Source organism: Danio aesculapii, chromosome 3, assembly GCF_903798145.1.
Source record: "Danio aesculapii chromosome 3, fDanAes4.1, whole genome shotgun sequence".
Lineage (NCBI taxonomy): Eukaryota > Metazoa > Chordata > Actinopteri > Cypriniformes > Danionidae > Danio > Danio aesculapii.
Genome location: NC_079437.1, coordinates 40,293,972 through 40,309,244, shown reverse-complemented (window position 1 = coordinate 40,309,244; position 15,273 = coordinate 40,293,972). Strand labels below are relative to the sequence as shown.

Sequence of the window (15,273 nt, the reverse complement as noted above, 5' to 3'; positions counted from 1 at the left end):
AAGCTTTTTCTTCTGTAATAAAATTATCAAATAACATCCTGTTATTAATAATATAGCCTTCCAATGCCAACTGTAAAATAAGATGCTTACAAATTAATTAAATGAATGAATAGATAATAGATAGTCAACAATTATTTACATACAACTATTTAAGAGTTGCTACTCACCAGATGCATACAGTAGTAAATTTCATCTGATGATTAACAGCCATCAAGATTTAAGATTCAGCAGTCGAGCTAAGATTCAAAGAGTCTGTTGGTATTTTCCAGGTAGTTTTCCACACATTTTAAGCAAAAGCTGATTAATATGCCAGTAACAACTAGATGTTCCTCATTAAGGCAGTTCTTCCTCTCCATCATAAATTTCAGACTAAGACAGTCGACTTCTTCTTCTTCTTCTTCTTCTTCTTCTTCTTCTTCATTATTATTATTATTATTATTATTGTTTTCATCTGAACTATTATGCAAAAATGCAGTCGTTTACTTGACAATAAAAATACATATATTAAATGATAGCTGTTGATAAACTTAAAAATGACAATTCTGTTGAACACAGAAGAAGGTATACTGAGGAATGTGGTAAACTCCATTGTTTTTTGTTTGTCTTACTATGGATGTCAACGGAAATCAAGTGTGAGTAAGGGTGTGCATGTCTGCCGAATATGGTGTTATTTTTTTTTACCTGATAAAAACTGTAAAACAAGCGGTCAGTGCATTGCTACACCGCAGGCACTTAAAAATGCAACGCTACCTTTGACAACAATTAAATTTCTTTGGCCGAAATGTGCACTGTACCTTGACTCCTCCCCGTAACGTGACGACAAGGTTTTCAATATATATATATAAACAAACTTCAATAAAAGTGACACTGGGAGGAAAATGGAAAAATCATCAGGAAATAATTGCTTAAGCAAACTTGTGACTGGGCCAAAGTCCCATCAAATGCCTTGTCTAGCACTACCACTGGAACCCGGTCATTTGATTTCAGCTGGATGCCCATAACCAGTGTTAATAGCTGCTGCTTAGAGGCAAGCTACAGACATTAATCTTGCTTTCTCACTTAGATGTTCTCCAAATCCTCTTTGGAGGGAATGGATGCCACAGAAGTGGACTACCGCGTGAGACTGGCTGAGCTGCAGCAGCGCTACAAAGAAAAGCAACGAGAGCTGGTCAAACTGCAGAGACGGAGAGACAAAGAGTGAGTCTTTACATCACCTCCCATTGCAGCACTTCATTAACACCGCTAATTGCAAACTACCTCACTTAATCCCACTAACAGTCAGACAAACGGCAATTTATGATCTCTCTGAATCACAGAGAGAAACGGCAGCAGCAGCAACAACATATCCAACAGCAGGAGAGGAACAGAAGTTTAGCCCGCAGGGGCCCGGGACGTCCCCGAAAGAGGAAACATGGCCTGTGTGCGCTGTCTCCACCCTCCAGCAAGTTGGATTCGAGATGTGCAAAGTGAGTATGGAGCTCGGGCACCGTTAAGGCCCAGCTGTGCTCCACACAGCCTGCCCTGCAGCTGAACACGCTGTTGTTTTGCAGGTTGAGCAGAAGTGTGCTTTACTCAGAGGACTCGGAGAGCGGGGAGGTGCTGAGGAAGCGCTTTCGGGCCTCTAACAGAGATGAGGAGGAGGAGGAAGACGGCAGCAGCGTGTTGAAATTGAAGAAGAAGAAAAAGAGCTGGGGCGAGCAGGAGGCATGTTCAAGCTTCTCTCTTGAGGTTAGTCTCTTTTGTACTGGAGTCATACTGAAGCAATTCTGGCTTCGAAACATTCGAGATTTTGTTGAACCGACATGTTGTTTCTCCAAACATGAGCTTTGCTATTCGTACAAGTGATGCAGGTTCAAGATTTGCCAAGGCTGAATCATTTTCTTTTAGATTCCCCATTCAATACTCATTTGGTGCAATCTCTATTAACAGGCCCCTAAAATGGCTGTGAAGAAGAGTCGAGTGAGCGAGCAGGAGCAGTTGGCGTCCAAACTTGACAAGGCCTTGTCCCTCACTAAGCTCAATAAATTCAGCAAGCCTTCTTGTAAGTTCATAGACGGTTCCTCAGGGAAGTCCAGGCCTAGCTCTGGAAGCAGAGTCCCCATGCTCACTGATTTAGACACGAGAGTTAAGATGGGGAAATCAAGCCTGTCAAAAGATCTTGGCATCTTTCAGAAGACTTCCAAAGGAGGTAAAAGCAAAACTGCTGCCAAAACGAAGCCTTCTGAAACGTGCCTTAAGGGAAAAGGCCAGAGGAAAGCACCTTATTCTCCAGTGAGGTCAGAAATCAGCAGCTATTCTAACAGTAAGTCTATTTTGTTGTTGTCAGTGTTTTATTTCTGATGTAAACATGGTACCACAAGGGTTTTTCCTTCCGTCCGTGTTTTGCTTTCTTTGATATTCTCCAGTTTATGATAATACCTGTAATAAAAACTGCTGTAGCACTGCATGTGTAACCATTCTTTTGCCAAAATAGGGTTAAATTAGATGTTAGACGAATGTTAGTCATTTATTTGATCAAGCAAAGACTAAAATTAATAATATTATAGCTTTTAATCTTTTTTTAACCCAAAACGACCAATTGAACTACTTGAAAATTCAAATTGTTCAGCATTTGATGTATAGTTATGTGTTTAAGCTAAATGTAACTTTTATTTTGTTGACTACTGATGGCATTTCTTCCATTTCTTTCTGATAGCATATCTTTTTTTTTTTTTCAAGTATTTGCAAGATATGTTTATTAATTTTTTGTCAACACAATACCAATAATATAGTATTGATTCTGCCTAACTGCTGAGAATCAGTTTTTAGTTCATGCTTGTGGATGTCCATCCTTAGTAAAGTCGTTTGTGATTTGCCCCAGACACAGATTCAGAGGAGGATTCCCTGAAGGATGGCTGGCCTTTGAGCTCCATGTTGGGGAGAACAGGGTCACATCCGCAGCTCCCCGGCCTGTGCAGCACTCCATCCAAGAAAAAGCGCTCATCATCCAAGAGAGCCTCTTCGTCTTCATCTTCATCACTCAAGTCCAAGCAGGCGGCCAAAGAGAGGAAACATAAGCACTTTGCTTTATTGCTACAGGAGGCAGGAGTCAGCTCCTCTGAGGACTCATTTGACCAAGGTTAATAAAGCATACCTCACTATGCACAGAATCGAGATGGCAGCAGCTCGGTTTTAGCCTTCCTTTTTTTATTTTTGGTCTGTCTTGTAATTTTCATCATGACCATTGGTCATGCTGACATTTTTCCTGAGAAGCCATTTTTAAGATGCTTGCGTCAGAATTTGCTACCTCACATCCTGTATATAATATAATCGGCTCTTGTTAGAGTCCTTTTAAATATGGTTGCTTTTATAGGAATGTCTTGCCATTGTGCATTAAAATGTGTGTGGCTATGTGGAAAGTGTTCTTTATTGTATTGCAGTTTGGTACCCAAGCTTTATTAAACATGCTGATTTCATTTTTACTGAAAGCAAAGAAACGCAGTGTCCTCTGTCTCTTTCGCTACATCTCCTGCTGTAGAGTGTTAGATTGCAACGCTCCACACTCCTGATTTCCTCTGTTGTTCAAATATCCCTTTCATCAGTGAAGAGCTGTCACAAGGAGATCTCCGCATAAATTCAGCGCTCATGATGAGATTCATTAGGCCAAATGACTTTGAAAAGCAGAACTAACTTGTTGCCAGGCTCTCCTGAGAGATTCCATATTTTACAGATGAGAAAATGTTGAATTGGTTTTAAATGGATGTTGGCTAATGTTTCTCTGCATTTACAATATTGTCAGCCATATATTTTAATTGGTTGCATAAACCAGTGTTGTTCGAGAGTACTGTATAATCAAATACCTTATAACAAAGTCACTAAATCTAGGCTTGCACAACAACGATGTAGCCAAAATTGGAAAAAGTTTTTAAAAAGAAAGTTTCACATTTACACGACAAATGTGTAGGATGCGTCACTTGTGGATGTAATGTGAAGTAAATTCACACTTTGCTGATGACTTGTTAGCAAACATTAGAGTTACGACATACTCCGCGATTGTTGTGTCTGTTTGGGCTTGCCTTTTAAAGTCCGCAGGAAATCTCACATCTTTAATCTTTAAGTCCCAAGAAATCCAAGAAATCAAACACTAACCATATTGATTTCATTAGCTCACAGTGCTAGTTTTGTTGTAAACCGTTTATCTGTGTATATTATTAAGAAAAAAAGTTTGCCTTTCTAATCTTTAATTGAAATCTGAAACTGCACTTCCTCTTTTTTTCAGTTAATTTGTTAGATTACGTATATTTTAGCAAATGGGCATGGCTAACATTTAACCACACTCCTCCAACTGTCAGTTTTGACAACAACAAAAAAATGGTGAGCAGGAGGAGTCTGTTAGGTTGTAAAAACTTTTCCCAAACCCTTTTCCCCATGTTTCTGAATAAAATACCTACTTTACTACATTCCATTCAGCTCGCAGTAGAAAAAACAAGCCATGACCACTGTTGTCTCATTTAATATTTCGTTTGTCTAGGAACGCGATGTGAAAAAAATAACGGTCGAGGCTTCCGGTTCATAGGGACCTTAAGATAAATAATCCGTGCAAGTTTATCCACTGTTTTGCTAATCTTATATCAAAGTCTGACCATTTGCTTCTGCCTTTGTAGTGGCACTCATTCTGTTCTGAAGGCTTCCATAGCAACTGTATATTAATATCCCTAGCCACTCTCCTCTTACTGTTAGTTTGCTATGAGGGAATGATGCGCAAAAGAGCCCTGCACCCTTCTCAATATTTCATTTCAGTTAGAAGTACATCAACATACTGAAACAAGTCTCAGCAACTTGCGTTTCATCCAGACTTTAATCTACACCGGGGGTCACCAAACTTGTTGCTGGAGGGCTGGTGTCCTGCAGATTTGAGCTCCAACACTAATCAAACACACCTGAACAAGCTAATCAAGGTCTTACTAGGTATACTTAAAACATCCAGGCAGATGTGTGGAGGCAAGTTGGAGCTAAACCCTGCAGGGACACCGGCCCTCCAGGACCGGGATTGGTGACCCTTGATCTACACTATAGGTCTCAAACTTGATTCCTGAAGGACCACAGCTCTGCACAGTTTTGTTCCAAACCTAATCAAACAGATCTGATACAACTAATCAAGGTGTTCAAGAATACTAGAGACTATGAAGCAGGTGTGAGTTGGAGGTGGTTGGAGCTAAGCTATGCAGAGCTGCGGCCCTCCAGGAATTGAGATTGAGACCATTGAACACCGGGATGAGTAACCCTGCTTCTGGAGATCTACCGTTCTGCAGATTTCAGCACCGACCCATATCAAACACACCTGCCTGTAATTATCAAGTGCTGTTCAGGTCCTAATTCATTGGTTCAGGTGTGCTTGATCAGGGCTGGAGCTGAAGTCTGCAGGAAGGTAGATCTCCTGGAACAGGGTTGAGCACCCCTGATCTACACCTTTCTACTAGTATCTCGCATGACATCATCATTTTAAGACTTCACATCAAGACTTTAGTTTCCGAGCGTTAATAGGGACATAATACTGATGCTTTCAAAAACTTCCACATTGAAACCAGTTTTCAAATTGCACAAAAACACTTTTGTCGTGTAAAAGAACAAGCCACATGCATAAGTTTCCTGTTTTGGCTAAAACGTTGTTGTATAAACGGCCCCTAAATCAACCAGAATTTGAATAACTTGAAAATCCTTGCCATCATAATGTTGAACAACTCCAGTAATGTGTTTTCCTCTATGGTAAAAGTGTAAACAGGCAGAGCGTTATGGGATATTTGGAAAATAGGGAGTTCCCTTGTTTACTAAAAATAAATGAATAACCTAGCTTCTCTAGACTGCTCGCTCTCTCCCTGCAGCTGCTTGGCCACCCCTCCACCTCTGACCCCTTCTCCTACCCATGATGCTTTTGAATGTCTGTGCATTTGCTTGTCCTGCTGCAACAAAATAAGAAGCAAAGGGCTTGGCTGGGAGTAGGGCAGCCAGCTGTTCAGCGTGAGGTCACTATCCATGTCACCTGAGCCTTGACCATTGTTCTGTAAGTAGGCCACCACCCTCTTTTGCTGTGACTTCTCAATAATTTCTACTAATTTGTGCATACATTGTTACAGAACCAAAACACAAACCAAACAAAAAAAGACTGGATAACAGACGAGGTGTTGAAAATTCCTTTTTAACATGCTCACCTCCTGTTACACGCCCTCAAGCCATGGTTATGTTTGTATTAGGTGGGGGAAAAAGTATGTAGTTATCAGATTTGCTCTGTTCTACACTGGCCTCTCAACTTCCTTTTTACTCTTTATTCTTCTGCTCCACTTTGCTTACATGTTCTTCTCCTCCTTGTAGTCTTTATCTTGTTATCCTTCTCCATGTTCATGTTCTCCTCCTTTTCATTGTTCTCCTTCACCTTGCTCTCCTCCTCCTCCTCCTTGTTCTTCACTTCATTTTCCACCTACTTATTTTTCTTAATCTTTTCCTCTTCTTTCGCTTGTACTTGTTCTCCTCTTCTTTCTTGTTCTATTTCAACTCTTTTTCTTTCTTGTTCTTGCTTCTATGGGTTTATTTTGTTGTTCTCTCCTTTCTCCTTCTGCTCTACCTTGCTTTCTTCCTCCATGGTCTTCACCCCCTCCTTGTAGTCTTTCTTCTTCTTGTTATTCCTCTCCGTGTTCTTGTTCTCCTTTTCCTTGTTCTCCTTCACCTTGCTCTCCTTCTTATTCTTCACCTCATTCTCCACCTCCTTATTCTTCATCTTTTTATTTACCATATTCTCCTCTTTTGTTTGTACTTGTTCTCCTCCTTCTACTTCAACTCATCCTCATTTTTGATCTTCTCCTGCTACCCCTAGTTCTTCTTTTCCTTTTTGTTCTTGCTTCTATGGCTTTATTTTGTTGTTCTCTTCTTTCTCCTTCTGCTCCACCTTGCTTTCTTTCTCCATGTTCTTCTCCCCCTCCTTGTAGTCTTCCTTCATCTTGTTATCCTTCTCCATCTTCTTGTTCTCTTCATTTCCTCGTTCTCCTTCACCTTGCTCTACTTCTCCTCTTTTATTGTTCTTCTCCTTCTTCTCCTTGTACTTTTTATTTCTTGTTCTTCTATGGCTTTATTTTTTTGTTCTCCCCATACTTTTGCTCCACCTTGCTTTCTTCCTCCATGTTCTTCACCACCTCCTTGTAGTCTTTCTTCATATTGTTATTCTGCTACATGTTCTTGTTCCCCTTTTCCTTGTTCTCCTTCACCTTGCTCTTCTCCTCCTCGTTCTTCACCTCAATCTTTACCTCCATATTCTTCTTCTTCATCTTTTTGCTCATCTTCTTCTCCTCTTTTGCATGTACTTGTTCTCTTCCTTTTTGTTCACTATTTCAACTCATCCTCATTTTTGATCTTCTTCTCCTCGTTCTTCTCCTTCTTGTTCTTGCTTCTATGGCTTTTTGTTGTTCTCCCCATTTTTCTACTGCTCCACCTTGCTTTCTTCTTCCATATTCTTCTCGCCCTCCTTGTAGTCTTCCTTCATCTTCATCGTGTTTCATCCACATTCATCTTCTCCTCTTTGGTTTCTACTTGTTCTCCTTTTACTTCTTGTTTTTCTATTTCAACTCATCCTCATTTTTGATCTTCTCCTCCTCGTTCTTCTCCTTGTTCTTGTGTCTATGACTTTATTTTGTTGTTCTTCCCATTTTCCTCTTTGGTCGTTTAGATATCTTTGGTCAAACTAATGATTTAAGGTTTTCCACATTGCTAGATTTTTATTTGGTACTTGACATTACAATGCAGTGTTTATTTTGGTTGTTGTAACTAGTAGTAACGAGCTAAGACTCAAGTTACTATATATACAATTGGTTGTTTTTATTTTTTCTTGTTTATTTTGTCCTGAAACGCATAGAAATACGAGTTGAATTTAAAATAGAAGAGCATAACCATGGCTGAAGTGGTTGAAGGTCTGAGTTGTGTCTAGACCAGACCCAGAGTCTCAGGAGCCATGGAGGACTGTCCTCAGAGCCTGCTTTGTGTTTCTTCTTCCTGTACACATCCTTGCTTGCTGTCAGTTCATGTAATACATGCTTCAGGATTTAACGCTGTGGCATCTATAAACTTGTGTTCACAACATAACCAATCAAAGTCTTTGTCTCCTATAAAGTCCATGCTTTTAACAAACTCACCTCTGGCTTTGGCTACTCACAATCACATTGTTTGTCTGTTTACATCACCAAGTGTGTCAAATATGTTCCTCACCCTCCAGAGAATGGGTGAAAAAAGGGGGTGTTCTTGAAGTGGGTACCTACTGTCGTACTGTTAGTCCTTTTTTTTTTTTTGTCCTTTATCAGTTTAGACAAGCTCCGAGCTGAAGAGACTGTTAATAATTGATGACTTTCTTAGTCAGGGATTCTGCCAGCAACCTTAGCTTTCTGCAGCGCTTGTGGCTTATTTCTTTTCCCATTTTTCCCTCAGTGATTCAGCTCATTCAGCACATTGGGCAAGGCCACTTTCACTGGCTTCTCTTATTTGGTTTGGGCTTTTGCATTCCCAGCCCCTCTCAATTTGAAGCAAGCCAGCGGCCATGCTGATTTTAAATCCTGCCCTAAAGCTCTGAAGGTTTTGAAAGCTGCGCTTGCAGGATCCTGCCTACCCAGCTTAGTATATGCTGCCCGCATGAAACCAGGCTTTGTCCCTCACCAGTAATCTTGTGTAGTAGTGGGTGGGCTGCAGTTTTTGAGCAAGAACACATTAATCTAAAGAAAGTCTGCTTCTGCCGTGCTAGATTACAATGGATACGTGAAAGTGAAAAGACCGCTACAGCTGGCAGAATGATGCATTAGGGCCAGACATCTAGTATTCATAGCTATGCAGATTGAATTCAGTGGGTTTATTGTTCTACATGGAGCACTAGCTAGGGAAATGGCCTTTTTATATGTTGGATATTCATTTAATCGCATGGGATTGAGATTTTGATTTGATGGGACATCATCGATAGGGATAGTTACAGCCAAAATTAAAATGGTCATGTTTTGCTTGCCCTCATGTTCCAAACTTGCAGGACAGTATAATAATGTTTTATTCATGCAAACAAATTCAGTGAGGTCTTATCATATATTGGACCTCATCGACTTCCATTGTATGGACAAAAAAGAAAGCAATCTGCCAAATATCTTAAGGCTAGAGGGTGAGTAAATGATGACAATTTTAAATTTTTGTGTGAACTATACCCTTTAAACATGGGCTCTTTAACTCTATAGTCAAATAGACCTTAAAGACAATCCCAATACCTGTCTGTACACACAAAATAAGAGTTTTTCCAAATGATTAACATCCATTTCTATTCTTTCGCCCTTTAAATTGACTTTTAAACGTTCATTCCTATTATTGAAGTTTCTTTCTGAGTGTAATCTACTCTTTACATATTACAAATTTACAAATAACTCCCTTGTAAGCCAGTTCATGTGTTAACACTCGTCTACTATGACCAGAGTTGCAGAGCCCTTCTTTAAATCAGGGGACTTGTGACGGGGTTCATCTTCATTGATTTCTGAAGCTCATATTTTTGTCAAGCGTCCTAAATGACTTTCTTCCCATTCTCAACAGAGTATTTCACCGAGCGGGATGATTCCGAGGATGACGACGAGGATGAAGATGGGTATGATTACGAGCTTGATGAAAGTGATGGCCTGTGTTCGTCATCAGTAGAAGAGAGCGGGCTGGGTCTTCTGGCCCGCTTCGCCGCCAGTGCTATCCCAAGCCCCATCATCACCAATCCGCTCTCCCTTGTCCAACTGGAGGCCAAACAGAAAGCCAAAAAGAAAGAGGAACGGCAGAGTCTTCTGGGTAAGGAAGCGTTTGGTTGTTTTTTTTCCCTATACACTTAGGTTCATCTGTAATCTCTCTAATGTTACATCAGCTGCTTTTCCAAGCCTGTGGGACTTGAATTCCCAGGTGACAAGGTGATGCATTGTTATTGGCTGTCTTTTGTAGCGCTCTGTCGTGCTTGTGCGCTGGCGAGTGAGGGAATTGAAAGGTGCTGGCAGATGAAAACACATTGTGCTTGGAGCAGTCACTCAGTAGGGGTGTTATTCAATATAGACACCCATCAGTTGTGCCCCACCTTGAGAATGGAGTGTCATTATCCCCTCGCCGCATATCAGTGTGTGTGTTTGTGTGTGTGTTTGCTGCGCTGCTTGCGCTTGCTGAGAATGCAATGCTGACAGGCCTTGCTTTGATGAGGTTGAGCTGTGATCCTGAGCGGGTATCCAGTGGAGCACGCGACAGGCCTGCCAGCAGAGACCAACAGCCCCCTTCATTAACTATTCCAAGACCCTGCTACAACATTCTGACTTAATTCTGCCACATCTGGCCCTGGTTATTTCTCACATGTGCGTGTTATATTGTCGTTCTGCGTTTGCAAATGAGTTGACCATTTGTAGATGCTTTAAATTATAGCAGATGGCATTGTATTTGAGTTGACAAATAGGCTATAAAAAGCTTTTCTTTTTTTTTTTTGGAACAAAAATTGTATGTTGTCTGATGTTTGAGAAAATAAAGGGTCATATTAATGGTTTACAACATTTGTACTAGGCCTGCATAATATATACTTTCAGCATCAATATCGCAATGTGCGCATCCGCAATAGTCACATCGCAAACATATGCAATGTCCAGTCTGAATTATAGTTGACCAGGGGGCTGTTTTATGAAAGTCGCTTGGAAAAGCGGGGATTAAAAACCAAAAACCTGACTTGAATGAGCCGAATTAGACTTCCACGCTTAATTTAGTTCTATTACAGCAAAACAGTTGAAGATGATTAGATCTAACTAATCTGAGATCAGTTTAAATAATCTAGATAACTGCTCGTGCACGTTACAGTCATGAAACCCTGTAGGTCGAGCATAGATGCATCGATTATGTTGTGTGCTACCATGGCCACCACGAGAACTGAAATATCTCTGAAATAAGACAGCTATGTTCACTGTGACTGAGAAGTGTTTGTTTTTAGAGTTCAAACATATATTAATTTAAACATAAAGAAAGAGAGAGAGAATACGCGCTTATTGCCAATTGTTGCTTGCAAGAAAAAGTTTTAATGCATTGCAGCCTCACTGTAATAAATAAACCATGTTAATAAACTTTAATAAACCTGACTTAACAATATAAGTCTGGCTTTTTGTCTAAGCTTGGTTTATGGAACAGCCCCCTGGAGCTACAGAATTGTATTTAATCACTGTATTTATATGGAGTTTAAATGACTTATGCAAGAAAAAACATTTCTTACTTAGAATTTTTGTCTTGTTTCTAGTCCAAATATCTACGTTTCATAGTGAAAACAAGGTTATTTCACTTATATCACTGGCAGATAATTTCCTTAAAACAAGCTAAATCTCTTGATTTTTCACTTTCTTCTTTGGTCTAAAAATGTTTTGTGATATTTAGACAAGAAACAAGACAAAACAAAGTAAGAAAAGCTTTTCTTTGCATTGTAATTATTCAATTTATGTACCCAAAAACTCTTAGACTCCCCAGAAAGCCACCAAATGGAGCTATTCAAACCATCTTCTGAAACAGTGTTCATATTGCAATATTTATCCTAGAAAAATAACATATTGCAATATCAGATTTTTCCAATATCGTGCACCCCTAATTAGTACTGAATTTAAGATTATCCATTATAGACCATTTCAACGTGGTCATGTCCTTGGCCCATGATCATTTCCTGCTTATTATCAAGTTATTTCATAACTGTTGCCATTCAATCATAATTTAATGTTAAAACAACTGTCATAACATTATTGTCAATATGTGGCTCTTTTTGGATTCTTTTGTTTACATCCCTCCAAATAGTCTCTAGGGATGATTTTGATAGGAACCCTATTGCTTCTTAAAACACTGAAACTTGGGAGACTTAAAACTTGGGCTATGGGTGACATAATTATGTCCTATGTTATGACATAGCAACAATTATGAAAAGCAACCCTTAATAATGTAAACATTTTGTGATAGCAATTTATCTTCATTTTTGGACACTTATGATTTTTTTTTTCCACGACTTGTCAGATATGTTGGAGATTTTCAATAAATGGGGTCTCACCAGAGGAAAACAAAACAACATTTTTATAGTGGTTGCAAACAAATGCTGAGACAACTTAATAGGTGCACATCAGGGATTGCAGCCACATGATCTTGAATAGGGAACTAATTGCCCATAGAATTGCCTGATTTAAAATTAGCATATAGTGTCACACCAGAGGACATGGTTTTCAGTGACAAAATGTAAGTTCCTGTGTTTTTTAGAAAAGTATAGATGAAAAAAATAATGACTTGACTAAAATAGCCACTTGTACAGTTAAACCTGAGGTATTTTGTAAACATTTTACAAATTTCTTTTCATTTATAATTTTTAATTTAATTACCCATGCTTGAGACAGTCATAACATTTTGTAAAAGAATGGAGGAACACAGTTTTTATAACAAGAGGTCCATCAGAGACGAAGAAATGCCACATGAAAGCAGATTGAGTGTTCGCTTTAAGTAATAATGAAATGTTTTATCTTCTGGATTGTAGGTACAGAGTTTGAGTTTACCGATTCGGAGAGTGATGTCAAGACAAGAAAGAAGTTTCCGTCGCTGTTGCATGGCAAGAGATCCGCTCCCGAGCTTCCTCTCTTGCCACCCGCGAGCGTGATGCGTGACGACTCCAGCCCCACCAAGCGTGGACGCAAACCCAAGAAACCCAAGTCTCCCAGGGAGTTTAGTTTCGACCTTACAGCGGATGGGAGTGAAGACGAACAGTGGACGCGGCGGCGGAGCGAACGCATCTTCCTCCATGATGCTGCTCAGTCCACCCCCATCTCCCCATCCAGTAAAACTCCTCTTCCGCTCACTCCCAAACCTGCCCGTGGCCCGAAAACCTCCCCGCAGAGCCCCAAGGAGCTGGCCAAAACCAAGGAGGTGAAAGATCCCAACAAGGTAAGCCATTGTTTTATTGATATATCTCAAGTCTTGCTTGCCAGCCACAATCAAACGGTATGGGCGCTTGATACCACCAGCAGGTGTCCTGCTACATTTGTCGGACAAGAAAACCTCCTGCTGTGAGTGTCATGTTGTTGGACACAAAAGGATGACTGCAGCTTGCCAGGCTACAATTACTAACCATCACCGTTCCTCCCTCCGAGTCCTCCCTTGTTTTTTTTCTCTTAAGTGTTCAGTACACGGCTGCCTATTAATGTTTACTTGTCTATCCAGTGTTGTTGAATGGCTGTAATGTCTGGGAGAACTGAGCCCGATTGTGTCAGGCATTTGTATGAGGCTTTTCACTCTTGTCCATGCTGATGGTTTGGCTTTGTATCTGGTGTGAATGTTCCAGAAGAAGAGGATTAAGGAGAACCCCCTGTGTCTGCCCCCACCCCAGCTCTCCAGCACACCCTCAGAAACCACCGGATCTCTCCCTGTCAGCCCAGGACGCAAGAACAAGGTCCAAAAGCCTAAAGCCAGAGAGGTAGATATTACCTTCTTCAACAGACATGCAGTGCCAAGTAGAGATAAATTGGATGATATTGCACTTATGTTTATTGTTATATAGCATAATAGAATTTATGCTTGTGAATTTGAATTAGATTTTAAGTATTGTAATATAGCAACTGCATGCTAGTAGTACATTATAATTCAAAAGCTAGGGTAAAAATATATTGAAATTCAGTGGGACTCAGTGGGGGTTTATACTGTTATTGAAGGTATAGTTGACCCTAAAATGAACATTCTACCATCATATTTTCTCAGCCACCACTTGTTCCAAACCGGTTTCAGTTTTTTTTCTTCTGGTAAATACAAAAAATTGGAAACATTCTTTAAAATATTGTTTTGTAACCGAAAAAAGTTTTGAAATAACTTGGGGTGTCAGTAAGTTTTAGTTTTTGGGTGAACTCGAGATCTCGAACTAAAGTATCTCGAGGATACTTTAAAGACAAAGATTTCTTGGTTTTCCCCAAAATGTTAAGCTGTTTAAACTGATTTAAATCTTTTCATCAGAGAAATAAATGCCATTTTAAAATGTATTCAAATAGAGAATGGTTGTTATATTAAGCTGTCATAGTGATATTATTTTAAGAAATGTAAATAAACCAAATTAAAATAACTTTTATTAAAAATTCTACTGACACATTTTAGTATAAATTATATTATACTATAAAACACATATTCCAATGTAGATTGTTTTTTGTTGTTGTTGTCTGCTTTCACACTCTTACAAGAATAAAATAAGCATTGTGTTAACATTTTTAGCACGCCAGAAAATAAATATTTGAAACCTAGCTTAGAGCAGCCATTTTGTGCTACGCTGAAACACCGAAAGGGATTAGAATAATTTTACCTGGCAGGCCCGAGGCCCACTGGGAGAGAAGCCTTGCATTTAAATGAGCTGCCCCTTCCTGCTCCCCTGTCCCGGTCTGTATGGGCCTGCTCTCGGAACCCACCGTGACCAAAGGAGATGGAGAAGGAGAGAGAAAAGGGGAGAGCGCAGTAGAGCAGCAAGCCTAATTAGACTGCACACTCAGCGGGAAAGCAGCGAAATTAACCAAACGACATCTCGCTCCGTTCATTTCTCCGCCCCTTCTGCACAATTTATTTATCTCTGCTCAAGATAAATCTCCACTGCATTTTAAAACTCTCCAGCGCTGCTATTTCTTTGGCCTTATGTATAAATCACATGTTATAATGCACGCGGCAGAAGCTCTGGAACTCCTCTGGGTATTCGCTGCATTCGAAATCAAGAAATCCTACGTCTCACGAGCCGAGCTTGTCACTCATCTAAATGGGTTTTACTGAATCAATTCTCTTCTAGTAAGCACATGGGTCTCATCCTTAGAACTGAACCAACAATGTCTCCGTGTTCAATATTTCATATTGTCATAGGAATTGGGGCAAAATGTACTTGAATTCCCCCAGCAGGCTCGAGGGAAGGGCGGCGCTGTCAGTAAACTGATGGAAAGTATGGCTGCTGATGAGGACTTTGAGCCCAACCAGGACAGCAGCTTCTCCGAGGACGAGAATCCCCCTGTGAACGCTCAGCCCGAAAGACCCTGCACCCCCGGTGAGACTTTTTTTTTTTCCACATTCCCTCTTGTCAGCAAGGCTCTTTCCCTTCATTACACCCCCATTTTTAATTGCAGTTTTACGACTAAATCAGACTTCATTTTCCTGTCCGTGCACTCAATTAAAAGTGAATGTCTTTTGAATGACGTGGGGGAGAGATAATTTCACAGCCTATCTTATCTTAATCCAGCATTAAAAATCAGA

The 15,273-nt window shown here is 40.1% G+C and overlaps 1 protein-coding gene across 4 annotated transcripts in view; it reads left to right on the top strand.

Moving 5' to 3' along the window:
• The window catches only part of tnrc18 (trinucleotide repeat containing 18), an 81,128-nt gene that overhangs the window by 47,448 nt on the left and 18,407 nt on the right, over positions 1-15,273 (top strand). The window contains exons 13-21 of one of the 4 annotated variants that reach the window (XM_056453975.1): positions 1,064-1,197; positions 1,317-1,466; positions 1,551-1,728; positions 1,930-2,302; positions 2,861-3,118; positions 9,577-9,816; positions 12,545-12,948; positions 13,349-13,477; positions 14,890-15,067. In XM_056453975.1, the coding sequence (XP_056309950.1) occupies positions 1,064-1,197; positions 1,317-1,466; positions 1,551-1,728; positions 1,930-2,302; positions 2,861-3,118; positions 9,577-9,816; positions 12,545-12,948; positions 13,349-13,477; positions 14,890-15,067 (2,044 nt within the window). Of the gene's footprint in view, positions 1-1,063; positions 1,198-1,316; positions 1,467-1,550; positions 1,729-1,929; positions 2,303-2,860; positions 3,119-9,576; positions 9,817-12,544; positions 12,949-13,345; positions 13,478-14,889; positions 15,068-15,273 lie in introns of all 4 variants that reach the window. The other 3 variants (XM_056453977.1, XM_056453976.1, XM_056453974.1) reach the window with 3 other exon arrangements.